The 24,731-nt window shown below is 34.2% G+C and overlaps 1 protein-coding gene across 1 annotated transcript; it reads right to left on the bottom strand.

Moving 5' to 3' along the window:
• Positions 1-210: 210 nt before the first annotated feature.
• Positions 211-22,061, bottom strand: LOC123524228 (pumilio homolog 3-like). Its single transcript, XM_053539801.1, has 20 exons — positions 21,981-22,061; positions 18,376-18,557; positions 17,057-17,342; positions 16,513-16,653; positions 15,470-15,584; positions 14,514-14,634; positions 14,020-14,095; positions 12,700-12,793; positions 11,947-12,013; positions 11,395-11,464; positions 10,556-10,660; positions 9,755-9,858; positions 8,980-9,055; positions 7,675-7,773; positions 7,043-7,177; positions 5,888-6,030; positions 4,568-4,713; positions 3,498-3,662; positions 2,907-2,997; positions 211-2,099 (listed from the first exon to the last, which is right to left on the bottom strand). Exons 1-20 carry the CDS (start codon positions 21,981-21,983, stop codon positions 1,955-1,957), a joined length of 2,364 nt encoding a protein of 787 aa, XP_053395776.1. The 5' UTR covers positions 21,984-22,061; the 3' UTR covers positions 211-1,954.
• Positions 22,062-24,731: the final 2,670 nt, after the last annotated feature.

Here is a 24,731-nt window from a genome sequence, read left to right on the forward strand (position 1 = left end):
CACTGTGTGGTGGGAGACATAATTACTGAAAAACTGAAGTAAATGTTAATACAATGATAAAATCATTACATTGTTGTCAACCAGATAAAAGATATACGTTGTCTCAGAAATCAGCATCGGGTGAGACCGAGCCCGTGTCTATTTGATATCGGTCTCTTGCACACCATGAAACCTCCAAAATACTTAACACTACTATGAAAGAGTAATACATTTCTTGGAAGCCACATTTTTTTTATTTATTCAATTTCATCCTTCAAAAATGACAACATAAAATGAAAAATTGCATATAGTCAATAACAAGTGCTGACATATGGTACATGAAATAAGCATTTAAGTCTTTAAAAATCGTTCCAAATCAGGGTGATTTTCAAACAACTAAGTCTTTAAAATGTACGAAGATTCATCTCAAGGGTATCCCAGCCACAAAAGAAATATCACAAAATATTTTACTGGAACTTTAGAATATTCTTGCACCCATTACTAACATGTCTTGTCCATATAAACAATTGAACAGCAGTAATAAAATACGTTTCAGTAAATATATACATTTCATATATATTTTAATGCAGAAAATGACATGAAAAACATTTGTATTTCTTACAAATTCAACCCTAATGCCACCTGTGTTCAACTTTTTCACAGCATTGTTCTAAACTTACGTAAAAGTTGGAGACCAATTTCTTCATTATTTTTCAGAAATCATTCAGTTTATGATTCATTCCTCTATATAGTACCCCACTTCAAGTCTTTTTCTTTAATTCAAAATGTTCAATAATGACCACTTTCATTACTAAGTTTGTAAATTCGACTGTAAATCAAACAGACATCTCTCTAACCAAGATACTATTTTTGCTTTTGTTAGGATTTGAGTCCCACCATCGTGGCGACTTCTGAGTTCTCAAGCTTTTGATAATCAAAGACCCCCAGGTACACCTCCCAGCATTGTTTCAGGCACGGTCGAGCACCTGGGTAGAACCACCCACCTTCCTTAAACCAGCTTGATATCTTCCTCACAGTAAAAGTTCTACACCCAAAGCAAGGTTTTGAACTCACACCGGTGACGGACAAGTGTTTCTAAATCGGCGACTTTAACCACTAGGCCATGGAGGCCCCCACAATTTCCTTAAGGCACATATCTACCACCAAACTTAACAGAATAAGACCTTTCAAATAATCAAACTTTCCATCATAGTTGCACCAACAATAACATATTCAAAAGGATTTTAACATATGTATATTAAAGTTTAGTGAAAGCACATACTTAAAAGCAAATTGTTTGAAAAAGAAAACCCTGCCTATATTTTCCATCCATATATTATATCCTATATTTTCCATCATACTATTTGCTCATATAAACTGTTTGGTATGGTTTGTTAATCATGGTGAACCATGTTGAAGTAGTTATTACATCTTGTGTAAATTTCAGATTTTAAACAACTATAAGTAAAATTATACACATGGCAAAATCATTTAAAACACTTTACATACAAAGGTTAAAGACTAAAAACACACAAAGAAATAAATCAAAACCTTATTTACACACATTTTATACATATTTACATAAAATGACTTCTCAAAAATTAACACAAGTACAGTCTGGTTGAAATGAATGCCCTTACAGAGTGTTTACTCATTTCATTTATTAATCGTCGATTTACACAAACTCCGCCTAATCAAAAAACTTCATCTCGAGTAACTTTAGTATTATTTCGCTTTAAGAAAATTTCTTCTACATGTAACTTTTAACAAGTGCACTCAATGCACATACATACCTCATGCTGGATCACTTACAGTACATAAATTCTGGAAATTATGTACATACACCAGAATGGAGCTTACTTTAAAAGTTACTGCAGATTTAGAGCAAATCCTCATCTCCTATCACACTATTTACTTATACATGACGTGAGCTCAGTTTTAAGTTTTGCATCACAAAGTCATTTTTTCTCAAACTCTAGACAGATGATTTTGCGTCGTCCAGTTTCTGTGCAAGTATTTGAGCTCCTTTAAATGTCATTTTCTTCAACGAATGTCGCACTCCCTTCATCAACTGACCTACAACTGTCTTCGTAATCTCTGGGTGTTCCAGGTCCAACAAACTGTAAAACAGGAAAAACAGATGGAATGTTTGTACACTGATTATTAATCACATAAATATGACGTAAACACACAAGAACACAATATGATGGCCCTGGACTTGATGACTGGCACTGGCATAAAGTTTGGTGAAATTTAAACCAGTGGTATAGGAGAAGTAGCACAGACAACATACACTTTGACAAATCAAGGGTCATAACTCTGCTGAGATTCATTAAACCAGGTTATGCCAATATTTATGAACAATTAGGCTCACACTGATCACTCACAAGGTCTGGTGAAACTCAATGACCAGAACTCCATTGAAATTCACTGAACCAGAACATGCCGACAATATGCACAAGCAGGCTTTGCACTGATCACTTTTATAAAGTTTGGTGAATATCCACCTATAGAATTTGACAAAGACCATTTCTCCACTGAAAATTAATGAACCGGAATATGCCTATGGTATACAAAACTAAGCTTGGCAATGATCAGTCTTGTGAATTTTGATGTAAGTCCCCCTTATAGTGTCAGAGGAGTTGCGCTTGCACTTTATGACATATAGAAATACGGAAGCACTAAACCAATATATCTCTCATCACTGGGTGGGTGAGATAATTATAATATATTATATGTAACAGTAGTTTAATACACATTTGCTTCAAAAGGCACTCCCACAATCAACTTAAGAAATGTCCAGAAATTTGAAAACCGAAAAACATCTCCAAGGCTTTTCCAGCATATAGTTTTTCTTTTTTTTTAAAAATATATCTTTCTATTACTTTTACCTACATGTAAAATGAACTACAACTAATAATTCTTACCAAACTAATATGAAGCATCCCCTATTACAAGCTGCCCACGACTTAAGTGCACCTTCTGGAAGTTTCTTCAGTAACACTTCAGAGAACAACACTGAAATGTCAAACAATCATTTTATAAACTTTGTAATTCCCACACATTCGAAATAATTATGTATAGCAGCTGACAGAAACGAGAATGATGTCAACAAAGTATTACACATGCCCCGTGAAAATGCTTGACAGAATAATAAGTAAGTCCATAATAGGGTAATAACCCAAGAAGAAATCGAACATTAAAGTTTCAACAATATACTAATATCAGCTACATGTTGATGATGTATACCAAATTTCATTTCAACTGGATGGAAACTGATGGAGTTGAGTACCAAAGAAAGTGTGACAGAATGACCCACTGACTTATGGATTTGTTCAAACACTATGTCTCCCAGGTCTTTGACACTGGGGGCATAAAAAGAATGATCATTTTGCAATAAAATGATTTTCCAAATCTTATAATGACCCATGTAACCACTAGCTCTCTTTAGGAAAAGTATTAACAAAACAAGACTTGCAGCAAAGAAGAGTTTTAATTATTAAAACAATAAAAATTACCTTTTTGTCCAGTTTTAATTCTCTGTTTATCATTCTGTATGAGCCATTTCAGAGTCATGTGACCAGCTGGATTCTCAACGATGTGTAGCCCTCCCTCTGTGTTGCCAACAACGAATGGTTCAGCAGCGATACCTGCAACAGCATCCATAGCTGCTGTTGGATCTCCTGAAAAAGCATGGCAAAGTGAAGGAAAAGGACTTTAAGTTTTTATATCTAGTCAACTTATTGAGTGAAAGTAAATACCTCATACTTTTTATCTATCATATACTTGACTAGTGACTTTTATATTATTAATTCTCTGTGTAAAATGAACACATTTAAATGATTTGAGCCTTCACATGCAATCCATATATGAACTGAAAACTGTTTTTTGGTATACCCTATTTTTTTTCTTCAAATTTCCAAGTTTAGTGAATTTATCCAGCATTTTTTTTCATGTTTACAAGTTGTCACAATGACAATAAAATAGCCTGGCAGTGTTCCTGATTGTTTTACCATAACAGATGACTATAGTCGACATAGCAAAGAAGTCTGGGCATTATATATTAGGATAAATGTTTGTCAATGTGGACAATTGTCCTACATTAATGCTTTTTTTCAAAAATTCATTGTTACTAGTTTGCAGCTGCCTGGCATGAACTTGGCAAGCACATCAAACAAGAAACATTTCTACTTTTATACATTACATCAGCATTAATCTACATGGCAGGTATCATTCTCAAGCTTAAATCTTGGGCATTTTTTCAATCCATATAAGATTAAGAATTTCTTTGCTTGTATGGTACAAGTTCAGCAGAACTATTCCACAGAATTTCAATTGAGTAAAGACAGTAAGTTGGCAAAAACATGTTCCTGGATTCCATGTATTACTAAATACTAAATTGATCTCTGCAAGTAAGGACCCATAAGTTCAGATATACAGTCATCTACTGAACTGTAAATGAGAACTGACACCCTTTGCAGCATATTCATCAACGTTTTTAGTCTGAGAAATACTAAAAATACTGTCTGTCCTAAATTTGTAAATATCCAATAGATTTCCATGAAACATGACACAAATAGAAACCAACCTTGAGCATGTGTGATGATGGCCACAATCAACACTAGCATGTTATTGTTCACAACAAGTTTAGATACATTGTCTACTATATACTGTAACAACTGATCCGAGATTGCTGCAAGCAGTTCTTGGTACCGCACTGACTTATCCTTCTTGCTGAAAAAAGTAAATAAGACTGTGAAAAATATAATAGTTATACGTTATTAGCTTTGTATTGGCAAATAGACACCAGTTCTGCAGCGGAAATATTGCCCGACTTTTGGAGCGCAATATTCATCTGCTAAAGAACAAGTGCATATTTTCCAATGCAAAGATAATAACCTTTTTATTACATAAATATCTACATGTGTAATGTAAATATTATAAATTTGTTCAATAGCCTGAATATGATTGACAATACTTAATTAAACAAGAGCACCGCCTTGCAGGTGCAGACATTTATCTGATTTTTTTGTCTCTGTATAATAGAAATATTGTCCTACCCATGATTTTCTAAGTCCAAAAGGGGCCATAATTCTTGCAAAAAGCCATGTAGAGTTATGGTACTTGTTGTGCAGAGTCAGCTTTTAATGGCAAATAACTGCTCTGAGTTTTAAAGCAATAGCTTTCACAGTCAAGGAGAAAAGCTGACCTAAACGCAAAACTTAACTAAGAAATCTGATATTTTCTAAGTCAAAAAAGGGGCCAGGGTAATTATTGCAAAAAGCAGGATAGAGCTATGTTTCTTGCTGTACATAGTCAGCTTATGATGGTGAACAAGTGTTGCAAGTTTCAAAGCAATAGCTTTGATAGTTTAGGAGAAAAATTGACCTAAACATAAAACTTAACCAAGAAATCTCATATTTTCTAAGTCTAAAAGGGGCCATAATTCTTGCAAAAAGCAGGATGAGTTATGTTTCTTGCTGTACAGGGTCAGCTATTGATGATGAACAAGTGTTGCAAGTTTCAAAGCAATAGCTTTGATAGTTTAGGAGAAAAGCTTACCCAAACATTAAACTTAACCAGGTAACGAAGACGCTGATCAAGTGATGACAGTAACTCATCATTTATTTTTAAAAATCAGATGAGCTAATAAAATGACACAGTAAATTAAGTCACGTGCTTGATATGAAATTCAGGCATATGTATGTGTATGGAAAAATATTTACTTTTCCGGTACCATTGTAACTTAATTGAAAATAGAAATGATTATGTAATAATATAATGTACATGTATAAAGGTACAGACAGACAATTTTTAAATATATAACAAGGTAATATAACTGATAGGTTTTTCAATATATTATATTATATTCTCTTTGCAAAATCTACACATAATAATTATGTAATACCTTGTAAGACTAGCATCACCTTCCTGCAGTACTCGTACAATATCTGGACAGAAGTGGTGCGAGTCTCGTGGACTCAACAAATACAGTAACACCTTCCTGCCATACTGGTTCTCAGCTACATCATTTACACTTTTCATCATTTCCTATAAAATCAACACAGAACGCATCATCAAACATGCACAGCAAACAGACTTCAGAAATATACACCATGTTTATCCTGATTTTTGTTTTTCTACACCATGTCAAATCAGGGTACTTTCTTTTTGCCTTTCACAATGTAATGATATCATGTTCCAAATATTTTAAATTCCAATAGTAGTCAGATACTTACATGTAAAATACTCAATATAGCCTGTGTCTTCTTTGAACATCCTATTGGAATTTAATAAATGCTTTGTGTAGGGTTATCCGTTTTTACTTAAGTATCCTTTGTGATGCCTCAAAAATATTTTTTCAATACATCAATATTCTGTAGACAGTCTGATACATTTTTTAGTTTACTTTACACAATTATATACTAGTAATTTATTTTGGATAAATTGTAAAAACAACTTGTAACTTATTTGAATAACCTAAACACTGGGATAAAACCTAGGAAAAGCCACTTATGCCTGAGAGCACATTTTGCAACAGCATGGTCAAACAAGACATGATCTATGCCCGAAGAAAAGGCACACCTGACGCAAGTTAGGATTAAAGCCCTTGCCTGTAACACCTTTTGTTGTTTTAAATAACAGGAGTCAACTCTCTAGATTTTAGTAGTAGAGGAAGACCATACATGTTCTACTGGGCAGTATTTCAGGCACCAGTGTAGAATCAACAAGCTTTCTTAAGCTAGCTGGATAGCTTCCTCACATGAACAAATTCTACATACCAAGCAAGTTTTGGACCAAAAATGGGGTGGGGTCCTGTGACCTTGACCTTAGAGCAACACACCTGACCCTTCTATGCCAGACTTTTTCATAATACTGAATATTTGTGTAAAGTTTCAATTGAATTCTCTGAATCACAATAAAAGTCAAAGCTAACGAAGTGTTTCTGAAGTATAGATAGAAAAACTAACATACAGACAGGGAGATTACTATTTGTCTCCCTTCTGGGGTGAAATAAAAGATCCTCCAAAGCTTTAGTTTGATAAGAAAAAGATATACAAACCTCTAAAAGTACAGCTTTAACAATCTTGGTATCATCAACACAGTCAAATATAGACAACATGACCAGGTGTCCATACTCCTCCTGACAGATCTTTACAACACTGCCCTTGAAACTCTTGATTATAGTTTTCCTGTCCTGTTATCAAAAGCAAAAAGTAATTATGTATCATCATATGTGCTTTTATACAGCACTGTCAAGATTACTGCGGAACAACAAAAGAATGTGTGAACTGAACACAGTGCCTTTCGCATATAAAAATTCTCAATTTAGCGTCGTCTTCTTCCTTGTCTTTTTAAGACACATTTAGAATCATTCTACAGAGAATTACAGCACTGTCAAATCTTTATTTCTTGATACATACACCTATCCCATTATGCATGACCACCTGTAAATATCTGGATCTATTACCATACAGCCCTGAATATTTTTACACATATTTTTTGCTTACAAACTGAATAAACCTTGCTAGATAACAACAACAAAAAATACTCAGGAAATTTCACATTTAAAGATGTATTCTTTGTGTTAATTTACAACACAATATTGGATGGCAAATTTCAGAGTGATGTAAACTTAAATTTCAGCAATTACCAATGATTTCCAGAAACTTTTAAGAATACATGGTATCATACCTTAGCAGTTCCATGCCAGATACACTGCATGGCCACTCTTGCACCATCTCTTGTATGTAACATATGAATCACAGATTCTCGTAATGCTTCTATCATCTCCTATGAAATCAAAAGTACAGGTTTCTAAAATTGCTGTTGACTGAAATGAAGTTTCCTAAAACAGGATATCTAAGTCCTTCCCAGTATCAAGTTAATAAGGATATAAATGAGGTGGACGGATAGCTCAGTGGTTTGCACACTGGCCTTCCAATCCTGAGGCCGGGGGTTCGATACCCGGCAGCTACTCGGGAATTTTCAGAAACGCTTTTCAGTGTTTCCCACCCAACTAGAGGTGTACTGGTCAGGAACCCAGGCAATCCTTGCGTGTATCAGTGCTATACACTGGACACGTTAAAGAACCAGGCTGTCTATTCGCAACGAGCTAGGCTAAGTTAGCCGGACATGCCTGTATCTGATTTCTGATCTCTCTGTCGTGGGGGCTTTGTCTCACTCTGTCCCTCTGGTCAGATCGTTCTGTGTCTGTACTAGTAGAGGATGAATTATGCGCCCTGTGTGCCTGCATTTGAACTATGTAAAGCGCCTTTGAACGTGAAATTGATCATGAAAAGGGCGCTATATAAATCTGGTATAATAATAATAATAATATAAATCATGATTCACTTATCACAACAAAGCTCTTTTTTTCTACAAATGTGTATATGAGTGCTATAGGCGAAAACCAACATTAGGGCTTTGATACCAGGAAGGCTTTAGATCAGTGTATATCCATACTGGTGGATTATCAATTTCAGCACGGTATGCATGTGATAAACGAACAGAATCGAGCAAGATCAGACTGCAAGGATGTGCTGGCTGATCTGAAATCATTCTGGCTGCAGAGCCCTAGTGCGGGTGTTTGAACTGAAATGTTCAAATCTTCATTATTTCTGTGTCAAAATGAAGGCTGAATCACATTTTATAGGCTGAACTTTTAACCCCAAGAGCCATTCACTCTATTAACGGAATATGTGGGCTCAGCGCAAACTATTGTAATTGTATATAAATAAAGAACAAGATACAATAGTTTAGCGGTCAGCCCTCGAACCGTTATTGAACGATGGTCACTTCAACGCTTCTAAAATTTAAGGGAAAAGAGTCAGCCAGAAGTATTCATGTTGTAAAGTAACTTAACATTTGTCATGAAAACTCACTTCCAGCAATGTAATAAAATCTAACTATAAAGAAAACAGACATGAAATATCCCAGTGACCTGTCAAGATTAAGAGAATGCATGTACATAGTGTTTATATAAGGAGTAAAACTTACAGCTTTCATTTTGCCATCTGCGTATGTGAAATACTCCATAAATACTTTATGTACCATTGAATGAACCAGAATATTTCTGAAAAAAATTAAACAACCAATTATACAAGTTAATGAACAGAGATCTAACACTGATTGACCGCAAGCTGTTTAAAAGCATTTAATAAAGGGGATGACAGGATTGCAATCTTTTTCAAGAATGTGAGTGACATATTATATGAGCCATGCCATGAGAAAACCAACATAGTGGGTTTGCGACCAGCATGGATCCAGACCAGCCTGCGCATCCGCGCAGTCTGGTCAGGATCCATGCTGGTCGCAAACCCACTACGTTGGTTTTCTCATGGCGAGGCTCAATTATGGTAATAGCAGTCTCTGAACCTTTTCTTTTCCAAGTGGTATGCCACAACATTTTATCAAAACATAATGAACAACAATTGACTTTTTACAGTTTTTAGTCACAATTTGCCTTTAGTTAATCTAATTAATTTGTTATCAGCATATGTCACGGACGTGCAGACTGATCTTGGTAAAACCACTTGCTGCCAGCTGGCTAAAGGTTAAATGCACTATGACATGGGTTAATAATGATCAACTGATTTTTTCAATAGCTTAATATTTAAACCTTCTCATTTTTTTCTCATCTTTAAAACATATTAACACCAACATAAAATGTACTTACAAAGCATCTAGCATATTTCTTACAAACCACTTCACTTCCTATGTTTTCTAGCAGGTTCTTTAAACATTACAGAGTGGTAATTATGTTTGTACTCACTTATCTATAAGAGGTAACAGAGCTTCTCGCATATTTCTCAGAATCATTTCTCTCTTGTCAGGCTGACTAAGCATTATCTGACCCAAACATTTAATATCGGGGGTCTGAAAATAAAAGGCATTTATTTCTTTTCTAATCTTTAAGCTCCAGAATTTACTAATAAACATTTAAAGTTGCACTCATCAATATTCATGAAAGATTAATTCTTGTGGATTTCCATCCTGATTCAATTAATGCAATTAAATCTCAGCTAACAAATAAAATACCTATTTGTTTAATATCCAAAACTCGAAATCAATGAAGTCCCCATTAATTGCCATTCTGGTCAAAACCATGAAATTCCATGATTTTACAGTACTTTAAATACTTATATCAAGTTTTAATACTTATATTAGGGTACTAACGTACTAATGCAATTGTTTAAATCGAATAATTAATTGTTCAGCTCCATAAAATTAATCAATCTTAAAAGCAACCAAACTGTATTCCTTACAGTTTAGTTTATTCACATTATGATTTGACTGGGAGGAACGCAGTCTGGCTGCTTCAGGCAGGTGATTCTTTAAGACAAGCTTAAAGAAGAGCAAAAGGGTCATTGTGGGAGTCAGCTGACTGGCTGCTTAAGGCAAGCGGCTGTTTAACATAGGTGGTCGTTAAAGCAAGTTGAACCATATTTGAAAAAATATATATTGTTTAATACAATATTCTCTTTCATCATGTTTGTTACACAATATCAAACCAAATTTTCATGAATCTACATTTAAACCGAATGAGCCAATTAAATTCACAGCAAATTTATACCTTGAAAAGACAAAAACTTGGTCCGTAGAAATCTTCAAGCATACTGAGCCTCTGATGAGCATTGGCATATTCATTGTAAGCATACTCTACAACATCTGCTGCCACCTGTAATACAAGAACCATCAATGTGTAATAAGTCAATTTCTTAAAAAATCTATTTGAAATACATTAAAAATCTATTTGAAATACATCTTTCTTTTTTTTAACTACATTCTGTCTGGTGTCTATTCTAAACAAATTACAGTCAAACTTATGCTTAAGATCATCTGAGAACATAGACCATCTCGCCCACATGACAGCATTCTTTTATTTCAATTTAAAGCTATACAGCTGAAACTTGTTAAATGTATCTCAAACTCGCTTATCTCAAAATTCCTGCTATCTCAAAGATATTTGAGCCGTGCCATGAAAAAACCAACATAGTGGGTTTGCAACCAGCAAGGATCCAGACCAGCCTGCGCATCCGCACTATGTTGGTTTTCTCATGGCACGGCTCATTTTTGAGTCCTGTCCTAAAACCATGTGCACAAATATCTTTTTAAGTTGAATTTCGGTTACCTCGAAGCAAATCGCTTGACTCCTTGGAATTTGAGATCACGAGTTTCGACTGTATTTTGTTGCAATCAAACCTGCACATGAAGACTATCTATAAAAGTAGTAAAGTCTTGTTTTCGGCTCTCCAGAGCGAGGTTTTTGTTTTCGGCTCTCCAGAGAGAGGTTTATTAACAGGTCTGATTGTATGTATGTAAATATACCAGTACTGGTGTCTTTACAGTCACAGCCTGTGATGGTCTTTTTTTTAAAAAAACAAACAAAATCACTATGAAAACATAACTTACTTTATGTCTTATCAACTGCCTAACGTGACCATGAAAACTTTTGTATACAGCACTTCGATGGTGTTTTGTACTGAAAGGGAAATTGATTTTCAGAAAAGTTTGACTGTACTTAATCACCACAGATTAAAGAAAACATACAGCGGGATAATTTTACGAATTTACAAGTGAATTACATTAATATTAACATGTAATATAAAGTTATCTCAATCAATCTAGCAGGGAGGGCAGGATAAATAAATACTAACAGGATTTTGGGTTAGAGGAATACTGAAAGAAGCTCCTATATCCCCACTGGGAAAACTTAAAGCTCAATGAAGCACACATGTATTAATAGCTGGCCTCTTGCCTACCCTAGTGTCAGTCATTTTCCCAAACCTAATAATTACATTTCTAATATATGTTTTTAAGGCAAAAGCCTAAACATCTTGAAAATGAATTTTCATGTCTAAAGATACTGCATAATGCATCTGTAACAGATTTTAGAGGGGGCATAAGTCGGGTCCAGCAAGTTCTGGAACCACCTTAACTAACTGCATTGCATAAAATACATACCCATACATCAGCATTTTCTTCACCAAGAATTTAGCATACTTTGACTTTGCCATTATTGGAATTTCATCTGCAAGCACAAATATAGGACCATACATTTAATCTGATTCAAGCACTTTTTCAGGTTTGTCATTTTAGTCATTTTTCAAGGATTTTTCAACAACTGGCAACAACTTCAATGACTTTTCAAGGTCTGTGCAAACCCTGTGGGTAATGTCAACCAACTTTGGCAAACCATCTGGATAGCTTGCTCACATGAACTTATTCAACTTAGAACAGAGCACATCTTGAATCTAAAGCATTAAGGACCAAGTTATTCCAATTCAGTGACATGAGCCATTTCAGGCAGGTCCCTCACATTTGATAAAATAAGAATTTTATGAGTTCTTTTGGACTATTTTAACTACTCTCTCGCTGAATTTCAAAACCATCTTTTAAAAATACTTTGATGTAACTAAAATTCCATGATGTCTTTTAAAACTTCCCCCGACATCTTAAATCCAGTGACAAAATTCCTGACCATGAGGTGTGTTTTCTCACTGATGAATTGAAAATGACAGGACTTTCACAAGGATGTCTCAATATATTTCTGGCATTCTGCACTTTAGAAGTCCTTAACATTATTTTTGAATGGTACTTTAATACCCTGGCACTAACCTTTCATCAAGATATCAAAAAATATTAGAATAATCAGTTGTGCCAGTTGAGTTACTATTATAAAATGCTAATTCTTGAAAATCTGTATTGTTAACCTACCTTTTAATTCTTCAAATACCCTTTCTCTATGTTCTGGAGTTCCATACTGTATTAAACATTGCACAACCCTGGCTGTATCATGGGCAAAACAAAACTGAAAGAGGACAAAAAGGTTAAAATGAAGACAGTGCAAAATAAACATTCTTTTTAATGATTTAATTTTCAGATGTGACAGAATGATCAATCTTGAAGTGGAAGCTTCTATCAAAATACCCTCATATAATTCAACTGACAGTATAAAATGAAGTACATGTAGATATAAAATGTATTTTGTACTGAGGCATAGAAATACCACTAATGTCAGTTACTGTAAAATCATTTAATTTCGTGGGCATGAAATTTCGTGGTTTTGGTCAAAACGGCAATTTCATGGGGATATGAATTCGTGGGTTTCAACTTTTGAACATAAAATGAATGGTAATTTTACTTGTTCGTTGGGATTAAATTTCGTGGATTGTTTCATCCATGAAATCCATGAAAATTAGTCCCCCACAAATATTTATGATTTCACAGTAAATTCTTCAGAAGCACATCAAGACTTGTAGAAAATTCTTAATATATACAATACACTAAGGATATGAAAATAAAGAGCTTTTTGATTTAAGTCTCCCTTTTATCAAGATACCGAGTATACAAGTTTGACTACGTATAAGCCAACTGTGGTAGCTCAGTTGATGGAATACAAGACTATGAATCATGAGTTCAAAAGTTCAATCCTGGGAATGGCATTTATTATAATCATTCATATTTGTTGGGGACTGATTTTTGAGGATTTTGCTGTTGCAAGAATCTACAAAAAAATCACTAGAACAAACAAAATTCCAAATTACTGTATCTTTAATGCTTAAAATCTTAACCCTTACCCTGCTAAATTTCTACAATGAACTTGTCTATCTTTCAATCTGGACAGTACCATTACCTATTAAAACGGTGCTTAGTAAAAAGAAACTGACTGAATGGCAAACAGTGCAGATCTTGATCAGACTGCATGGATGTGCAGGATGAACAAGATCTACACTGTCTGCAAAGGCAGAATCAATCATGTGCCAACGAAAAAGCTGTTTTTGCCATAACCACAAAATTTTATGCCCATCAATTTAATTGATTTCAAGGTATTCTTTGCATTGAACTGACAGAAGACAATGTATCATAAATCATTTATCTTCCACCTCTGAGAAATGTGTAGTCAGTTACTTCAGGAGAATGTCAGCACTAGAACAGAATATAAGAACACCTGTGAAGTTAACTGAATGCTGTTACAAAACTGAAATATTGTTGAATGATTCTCAAAACAAAGATTATGTACACATTATGACATACCTCCTTCATTCTGTCTTTAACCATATCATAGAGTTCATTGCACAGTTCCAGTTTTCTATCCTTCTTTACATTAAACCTAAAAATACACAACATACATATATCTAAATAATTTTTCTGCTTAACAGAAAACTGACTCATGACATATAGCCATTACTTACAAGCTGAAGTTTAAGGTACATGTCTCAAGTCTTATATGAATGTTTTTGAAATTTAGAAAGTGCTTTTTTTTGGTATTTTTTACTAAAACAAAACAAAAGCAAAGTTAGTTCTGAGTTCAAGGCAGTTTTTTTTTATCATACTATTTGTTCGGGTTATTGCCAAAGACCATGACTCTATGACACAACACACGGTTTCATCTGCGCAGGCTGGTCTGGATCCATACTGGTCGCAAATGCACTATGTTGGTTTACTCATGGTGCAGCTCATATCATCTTTTAACCAATTAAAATGCTAGAATCTTATGGGAGGTACAGCAAATACAATAAGTTATATACCTCCTAAGCTCTTCCCATATTTTCTTTGACCTCTGTATCTGGTCATAATTTGTCTTTAATGCCTTCCTGACTTGCTTCCTCTCCTTCTTACTCAGTTCCTTTGTATCAGGTTTCTTTGTCACTGTAATATATAACACAAATTTAACATCATTCTTCTACGTCAACCACAAACCTGTACATCCGGAGTTAGGCTTTCCAAAGAAAAAAGAATGGTCCTTATAACTGACAGGTTTATATACACTGTAAATGTGCTGAAGGCATGAATCTGAAATGAAGCTACAGGTATCTTTATAGCCAGATTTTCTCAGATTGCAGGTCACTGATGTGGTTTATAGCACAGGTTTGTATTTCAATTATACCAAGTCAGCCAGTTCAGTCTGTACAGTAAAGCAAACAAATCTCTGTTTTTTGGGGGTACAAAGTAACTTCATTCCTTTTGTTTTATTTTCAACATCACATTCACACAACAGAAAGTAATAAGGGAACTTTTCACCTTTTTCATGGTGGAGGAAGACCCCAGCTGCCCCTCCAGCATCATTTCAGGCATGAGTGGGCACCTGGTTAAAACCACAAACCTTTCGTAAACCAGCTGGCTGGCTTGGTGAAGGCAAATGATTCCAGGTCAGCCACAGTAACCACTTGGCCACTGAGACTCAAAAATAAGTAACTTTAAGTTACTTATTTTGTTGCATGAGCTGTTACTGACAACTTCTATATTGGAGAATTAGAGAATATATTTCTGTAGACATAGATAAAACTTAACATTATTTCTTCTAAATTTCACAGCTTTACATTCATGACTATACCTTGTCTTATCCAGCATCTATTTCATATTCATAAAAGCTCATAACTCATAGATTATACAGCTGCGTCTCTATGCAGTTAACTTAAAAGTTTCCTTTTATTACTAAGTACATTTGGTAAAGAAAAACATAAAACAAGAAAAGATCACAAACTTGTTTCATCTGCTAAGGTTGCATCAAGTTTTCTCTTCACACCCACTTTGTTTTCTGGAAGTTTAGATTTAGACCTTGCTTTCTTCAACACTGATGCTGCTTTTCTTAATTGGCCCTGCAATTATATAAGACATACTTAAACATAGGACACAGAAGAATGGTTGTACATGTATGTTCAAGAGCTTTGGTTGTATTAACAGCATTTAATGATTTGTCAACTGATGATTTTCAAACAGTATCTCTACCGGCTCTTCTTATTACTTCAGATAGTGTTTCTTTGTTTGCTTAGGGTTTAAGTGCTGTTTTTTGACAACATTTCAGTCAAGTAATGACAGGCATTTAACCTGACCAGTGTTTCTGGATTCTTTAGCAGTGTAAACATGTTCTCTACTACTAAACACTAATTTCTCAAAATGAATCAGTATAGGACGAATGATTTTCAACACATCTATCAAATCATTGAGAAAATAGACCTTGCCCCCATTTTAAAGTGGTGACCTCTCAAACAGTAGATCATCAATCTCCCTATTAAGCCAAGTCATGGACTTCAGCAGACTGTATACTGTGTAATGCATGAGCACTTTAGGAATGTAGTTTCATTATTAAATACAAATTTCAATTGGTGTAGTAACATACACCAAAAGAGGTGTAACAAAATGTTTTGTTTTCTTAAATTTTCAGTCATAAAGAACCAAGTTGAATCATATATATGCTAACTTTCCAGCTTTAATTGTGAAGGAAAACATCAACTGACCCAACGGGCATTAATTCAGGCATTGGTGCACTGAGCATCTGGGTAGCCCAATTGGCCTTCTGTAAGCCATATGAAAGGCTTTCCCAGCTGGGCTTGAACCTACATAGTTGAGGGCAAGTGATTTTAGTTTACTACTTAGTCACAAAGCCACATCCCTATGTACTCAATTATAAGGGGCGTTAACCTTTCTAGTAAATAAGAGCACTAAATCTGTCCAAACACAGTCCAATTTTGTGAACTGCAGAGATTTTTCATGCGAAAGTATTTTATGAAAAAGACGAGTACATACCTTGACAGATTTCTTCCTTTCCACGGTTGTGGGTGGAGGTTTCTGTATACCCGGTGAGCCCTCAACCTGTCTCATACTGCCGCCACCACTACTACCCTTACTGTGTACTGATTCTTCTTCTGGAACAGTCTCTAGCTGCTCCTAATATACAAAGAGCACAGTTCTGCAATGCTACATTGGTTTTTAAAGCAGCCAACCATAAATTTTAATGTTTGTTTTTTAAGCCACATCAACATAGCCCAGGTCAAATGCTGACTTTCTAGCTTCATTACTGAAGGAATTTAAGGCTTAGCAGGTAGGTAGGGGAAATACTAAATTTCTTTGATCCAATTATTTTTATTTATTATATTACGTTGTGTGTGTTCCGGTATATTTACAATAACACCATTTTTCAGTTAAATGTAAATAAAAGTGTTTACCTCTTTGGGTACAAGCACAATATAATTAATGTAAATATTGATATCAAAATGTGCCCCTTTCAATATTATGTATTACATAAATAAGTACTGAAGAAATTTTTTTAGCAAGAAGCTTTTTGTTATACCTTCATCGAGACTTTACTTTTCTTTTTATGAAATGACCTTTCAGCACCATCTGGTTCCCCTCTAGCGTGCGACACTGCATTCTCCCAGGTGGTGTCTGCCGCCATCTTACCATGCCTCGACCTTGCAAAACTAGGTTGAATGTTTGAGATGTCAGATACCGGTGCTATTGCACTGATCTGTGAGAGAGACTCTGGCGTGTCTGAGATGTCAAGTGTGGAAACTTCAGACTCCAAGTAACTCTGGCCATAGTGACCTTTCTTATTTGTGGAGTGATAATTCTCATACCTAAAAAATTTAAAAATAATTTCAAATATCATTTTAATTAGATGAGAAACATACATGGGTATTATTGTCATACTCCATATTATTAAATCAACTATATCGATCAATAATAATTACATTTGACATGTACTTCAACTGAAAGATGGAATGTCTGTGTTTTGCCTGTAAATTTATGTAAGCAGGAAGATGTACGTGTATAACGGGATTCTTTTTTGCAGACAGACCTTGTAATCAATTATATGTCTATGGAAACTATATGAACTCTTTATTACAGCATCAACTTTACATCTTAACGTCACATGATAAATAAAGTTGAAAATTCAACTTAGCTGTCAGATGTACAGCAGACTGGACTATTTCAAAATAACTGAAAACAGTGAATACAGGAAAATTTGTTTAGATTTGTTAACAATTGTACCTTTAACTGTGTTGGGGGTGGAGGTTCATGAAAAATTGATAAAGGAAAACACAGACTGTATGTTAGTATGAGAAATGTTAGAAAAATAGTTTCAGGGAGTGCATGTGGGTGGCTTGAGGATGGGCCCAAGAATGTACTTGCAGGGCCTCCTTGGCTGCCATTCGCCAATGTAGCCAAATGCTACAAATTCGAAAACTGGCTACAGATTTTTGAAAGTGGCGACAAGAATTTTATTAAAATGTGGCCAAATCTCAGCAATTCAGCTTCAAGTTTGCAGTTTCGTTCAAAAAGTGGCTACAACTTTCTGAGGCCCAGTGGAGGCCCTGACTTGGTAAATTATTTAGGATGATCTCTTTATGTTCTGTATTTATTAAGCAAAACATTAAAAATTCTAGTTTCTGACCACTGTAAAATGACATTGAAAAAAGACCAACCAAACCACATATTTTGGAGACATTAATTTAAACAAATATTTTCTAGGCCTTATTCAATATTATTTATCTACATAAATTTATGCACAACAATACTGTGATAACTTACATTCCAAACATCACACCTAGTGTTAAAGCATTTGCTCCCAGGCATAAAGTTGTATATAAATGCTAAATGTCTATTTACCCATGTTGTTTTCTTCTCTTGACAGGTGACATGCCATATTCAGCATTGGTGTCATAATCTCCCCCTGGAGGGCCTCCAACCTTGTACCTTTGTTTCTTGACAATACTATCACCCTCTGGATTGCCCCTGGCAGTTTGATGGCTGTAGTTACTTCTTCTCTGATGTCTTTTAGAAACCTCCATCTGTAGTTATAATTTTTTGTTGGGTTTAATGTCTCATTGATACAATACTAAGGCGAAATGGCAACTGTCATAGGAAAGACTCTTATAATAACTGTATCTGTTCCGAAACTGCTGCTTTGCAGTAAGTTATTTTCCGGATTACAACTGATGGAATAATGTAGAAAATTCTTACTCATCACCGTTTCCAAATAAAAATTAGAGGCCTTGACCTTTGAGATAGGAACCTGGGGTTTGCACATGACACACCGTCTCACTGAGTTAAACATTCATGCCAAATTTAAACAAGATTCCTCAATGGGCCGGATAAGATCTAATATGACCATTGACCTCTGAGATTGGAAACTGGGGTTTGCGCATGACACTCCGTCTCAGTGAAGTTAACATCCATGCCAAATCAAACAAGATTGCTCCAGGCATGTCAGTTATGGTCTGGACAAATAAGTCCGGACGGACACGCGCACGCTCATACACCAAACCGCCATTGTAACAACTCTGTCGAGCTCACCACTATATGGCTCGACAAAAAAATCATAACTAGTTTATTAATCTGAAATAATAATTTTCTCTTTAAAAAATTTTTTTCTGGTTTTCTGGTGATTTAAACCTATGTATGTACAGTATGTGCAATACAACCAATAAATTTACATACATAATTGTGTACTGTGATTTATCCTCCATAATTTATATTGGTCTTTGAAGTTTTGACTGCCCAGTCACAAATATAGAACAATCTAAACGTCAAATTATCTATCCATCTCTTTATAAGGCCTCAGGCCTCTTGTGAGTATTATAGGCAGGGTGCGCGTCAGTGATTAGTACAGAATAAAAAGTTAAAAACTGAAAGACAGTTCTTTCAGTGATAGTAAGAACATCAAATTATTTTGACTAATTTATACGGGAAAACCGAAGGTTTTTCCGTCTATAGATAATGTGTACGTGTATATATGTCAAAGTAAACCTATATACCATTCAACTTGGGAATATGTTCTATACCTTCACCGGTTTTGTTGTTGTTGTTCTCCCATAATTCTACCAGACCTGCTGCCGTGCTTGCGCAATAAATAATTTTCAGGACAACATTTGATAAAATAAAATTTCTTATGAACGATCGGGCGCCGCATTATTAAAACAAAGTATTCTATCCGGTTGAAAATTCGCGGTATCAATAGAAATCGGTGTTATTCCGGTTTCTTCATGAAACGAGTTTATGGATGATTCAAGCGGCCGGCTTTTTGTTTCCAATAATGAATTATGATGTAAGCTACATTACTGCACTGTTTGAATAACAAAACCATTGTTTATTTATTTCTTTGAATGTAGAAAAGCCAATAATTTCAAAAATGTCAATGTAAAACGAATATAGACACGCTGTCCTAACAAAATTTATTTATATACATAATTTTATCACATGTTTATGTCACAAGTCATTGTGGTCCAGTGGTTAGCGCACATATTTTCCATGCGCGAGGTCCGAGTTCGAATCACGTAAGTTGCTTCAATTTTTTTTTTTTAGCTTAGGCCCAATTTAATTTTTTTTTCTTTATATTTATCACACTTTTTTCAATTACTGGAATACAAATCAATAATAAGTATAGTTAACCAATGTTCTGTCTGTAAATTTTGAACAAAATATTCGAAGGCATGGAAAAGCATAATTATATCGATATTGCTTATCTCCCCTCCCTTCCACAATCTTTCACATACATTGCAACTACTTTCTAAAAGTCAATTAATTGACTAGAGTTTTAGTAAAATTACACTTGGAAAAAAATGTTGGCTATAAACTTGAGAGGCTCACTACGATCGCTATCAAGCTAAGAAATTAACCTTAATCATATTCAAAAAAAAGTCCCAGACTGTTAGCAGTTAGGTAAATTAAATTGAATTTCGACCAAGAGTGTTTGTGTTATATATAAAATTCTGGTCAAGAACTTTTTACAATGAATTTGAAATAAGAATTTCACAAGTAAATGGTTGTTTGTCATTCTCACATACACGAGTTTTACCATAGCTGTATTAGTGGAACACAATTTGTCCTAAAAAGAGTGTCATTTGACAATAATGGCATTTAAAAGAATTAAAATAGTCCGTGTTTAGGATAGCAGGATTATGTAAGTTCCGGTATCTATGCTACAAAAGAATATCAGAACAAGATGATATTGAATGTGATGTTACGCAGGCATAATGTGTAAATTGTTTTGTTTTATTTTTTGGATTGTTTTGTCGTTTTTAGAAACTATTTGTTTGTAACAAATGAACTGAAAAGAATATGTGCATTTCCGGATTCAGAAATTTGTATTAGAGAAACAAATTGATAGCAAAGGCATGATCGTTGTAAACAGAACAAAATTGGTAATATTATGTATAAATAAATGACTTGCATTTATCTGTATATAATAAAATATTTATCCAAAACTACTGAGGAAGAGTGTGTTTTACGCATGCTCACTGACAACACATAAAGGCCTGATATTGGGTCACTTTTGAATGACTGCTGCACCATATATAATACTATGAGGAAAATTTTGTAAATGACAAAGTGTTCGAATTTATCAATGTTCGTACAGCCCCCATTTTACATACCCCTTTCCGGCGCTCACTTCGTGTGAGTTAAAATTTGCTTACTAGATATAAATTTGAATTATGTAAAGTTTTCAGCAAAAGCATTATTTTGATACCAATAAATGATAACAATTTGCAGAAATAAAAAAGTGACAGGTCAAAAATTCCCCGTTATCTGTCCGGGTTTATGCAACAGTTTCGTTTTTGTCGTGTTGAGCGACATGTGAAGTTTCCACTTTTCTCTATTTTATCATCAGTACAACTAATGGTGCATTTTGGGACCAGATTCTGTGCACCCAAATATCACTATTATATTTAACTCATGAACACTATTTTCCATTGTCTGTCTAGTCTTGATACATTTGAAGAAATGATTAGATCTATGTTCATTTAAACAAAACTTTTTAAAACATTTCCCCTTCTTATTTTTATAACAATAGCAAAACCATCAGGCTTACTGTCAAAACTGGAAGCCAAACAGAAAATATCAGAAAGAACAATTTAATGCAGAAAAAAAGAAAGAATTCCGTATCACTATCACTATTCCCGTCAGATAGGCAGCACCTAATTTCATATTATAATAGTTGGACTAATTATGGCTGAAAAAACTTTAAATATATGGGCTATATTAAGTTATTCTGGTAAGAATCAATTCATTGCCAGTTACTTTTGTTTATATATACATCTGCGGACTTAAAACAAAACAAATACTCTGTATTTTAATTAGATTATACATCGCGAAATTTGATTACAAATGAGATGGAATAACGTTTCGGGCTAAGCAATAGCTCCATATTCAATTGTTGTTAATTCAATAATTCTGTCGAGTTTACATGGTTTCAAATATCAATTAAAGCTCACCATTAATCTTTGATTAAGCTGAAAACATTACTTTTCCTTCGAAATTTTGGCAAGCGCGCTGTAAACACCGTAAAGTGGTAACCCTTTAGGTTATTAATAAAACCCGGCCCGGCCCGGCCCGGACCAAACCACGGAAATAGCCGATTCCGATTGTACGGAAACCACCGGAAACTTACGGACGGAAGGCTAATATAATTACGAATGGTGATATCGTCATCTTTATCAAGGCAATTATGTGTATTTCATTTCATTATTACAAAAGTAGAAGCAAAGTATTTAATATTGATGATACGTATGTTTGATGAAGTATTGCACTTGACATAAGCAAAGACCTAAAATAACAAGATATTTGAATCACACTCAATCAAACAGAACAGAACAGAACATATATTTTATTTATGACTTGTATGTACATACATTGTCATTAGATAAAGAAAATATAATACACATATATAGTCACGAATTTCTAATAAACAATAACGAAATTTTTGACATAGGTATCGTTCTAGATAGATCATTTTAGATAAATATGGTAACAGCTAATTCAGGGATAACTTATCACAAAAGCTCAAACCTGCATAATTTCATATCCGACTATTATGAGGATGAACTATTATACAATTTTTCTTTTCTTATTGTTAATGCTTCCTTAATATATCTGGCTATTCTAATAAGAATGGTCTTATTTTCTGATTTAAGCAATTCTATAAATTTAAACATTGACGGCCGGTTGAAGAAGTACTTTTTAATATATTGTTTTCTTATTTGTGAGTAACAAGGGCAAATCAATATGAAATGGTATTCGTCCTCGATATCACGTAAATTACAACAGTCACAGTAACGTTCATTTCTTGGTGTTCTGTTTCTACCATATCTACCTGTATGTATTTTAAGAGAATGGGCAGACAGTCTAATTCGTGATACAAAACTTCTTAAATTTTTTGGTAGTATGTCAAGGTAACTTTCATAAGAGAAATCATTTTTACATCGTGCATATAGTTCTAAAACGGTATTATTTTGTATTGAATTATGCCAGTCTTGCAAATAATTGTCAAAAACCCTCTGTTTAAATATTTTAGGAAATACATTACAGTCCACAGATTCAGGATTTGAAAAAACGTCTGCAAAACCATATATACTAAGTAACCTTTTAACATTAGCAGTCCAATTATTATAACCTTTGTTACAATCATTTAAACTTTGTTCATAAACCTTTTTCAAAATAATATTATCTGTGTACAATAATTTACACCAGTATTTTATAATCCTAACATATCTTACATTATATAAAGGATAACGCTGCAATTCACCATAAACACCTGTGCTACTGGTACTTGTTCTAACATTTAATATCCTTTTACAAAACTTCAAATGAATACGTTCAATTTCCTTCGACTTTGAATAACCCCAGACTTCGCAAGCATATCCTAGTATGGAACCAACAAAGGAATCAAATAGTTGACATTGTAGTTTTGGCTTTAAATTAAACTTTTTGCAGTTACACATTAATACATTCATTGCTTTAAGTGCTTTTCCGCTTAGGTGTTCCTGGTTCATTGCAAAATTACCAGTATAATTAAACACAGTACCTAAATAATTAAAGTTATCTACTATTTCTAATTGATTATTATCATAAGTCCACTTTTCATCAGCCATTGTTCTACCTCTTTTTCTAAAAACCATTACTTTTGTTTTTTGTGTATTTACCTCCAGACCCCAACATTTACAGTAAGTACATAATAAATTCAAACTATTTTGTAGATCTTCGATAGATTTGCCAAGAATGGCCATGTCATCAGCAAATAATAATAATATTAATACAATATCATCTATAAGCAATCCTGATTCTACATTACTTTGTAAATATATTTCTAAATCTTCAACAAACAGTGAAAAAAGTATCGGCGAAATTACCTCCCCTTGTCGTAAACCAACAGCATAATTGAAAAAATCAGAATATGTATTACAACATTTGACGCAAGATTTTACCTTTTCATACATGTCTTTTACGATTCTTAAAATTTTTCCTTGTATTCCACTTTTGTACATTTTTAGCCACAACGAATTTCTACTTATGCTGTCAAAACAAGACTTTAGGTCGATAAAAGCCACATATAGACGTCTGTTATTACTTAAATAATTCTGTATGATAGAGTGAAGAATAAAAATGGCATCTACAGTTGACCTATTTTTTCTAAATCCAAACTGAGCATCAGAAATTATATTATTTGTTTCACAAAATTCTACAATACGCTTATTTAATATTGTTGTAAATAGTTTAGAAAGACAGCTTACAAGAGTAATACCTCTGTAATTCTGAACCACCCGAGGGTCTCCCTTTTTATGCACAGGCACAATTACCCCTTCGGTCCAATCAAAGAAGTAATACGTTCGGCAGTCGATGTGTCATTTTGTGTACCGGACAGACACGAGATAGCAGTTTGCAGGATACTTTCAACAGAACTGGACAGGCTAGTTAAATGTACGTCGTTATTTCACACCTAACGATGTGACACTAGGTTGTGTAGTAAGGCGAAGGGGTCTATACCATGCACTAGAAGCATTTATAAAATTTGGTTGCCCGACCAAGATAGCGTTTTAGCATATTAAGTATAATGAAAATATCTTGTCTTAGGGAACATATGAATATAAACACTCTTACATTAAGGATGTACGAGCGAATTTTTTCTAACGTTAAGAATTTTTCTATACTCTGTGAGCTTGACGAACATTATTTTCTAAGACAAACAA

The sequence above is a fragment of the Mercenaria mercenaria genome, chromosome 3 (assembly GCF_021730395.1).
Source record: "Mercenaria mercenaria strain notata chromosome 3, MADL_Memer_1, whole genome shotgun sequence".
Classification (NCBI taxonomy): Eukaryota; Metazoa; Mollusca; class Bivalvia; order Venerida; family Veneridae; genus Mercenaria; species Mercenaria mercenaria.

Coding starts and splice junctions, on each gene's coding strand:
- LOC123524228 (XM_053539801.1), bottom strand. Junction 16,654..17,056: donor AAAGTAAAGTCTCGATGAAG/GTATAACAAAAA, acceptor TTTGTATATTAG/GAGCAGCTAGAGACTGTTCC. Junction 9,859..10,555: donor CAAGTTTTTGTCTTTTCAAG/GTATAAATTTGC, acceptor TTTTATTTTCAG/ACCCCCGATATTAAATGTTT.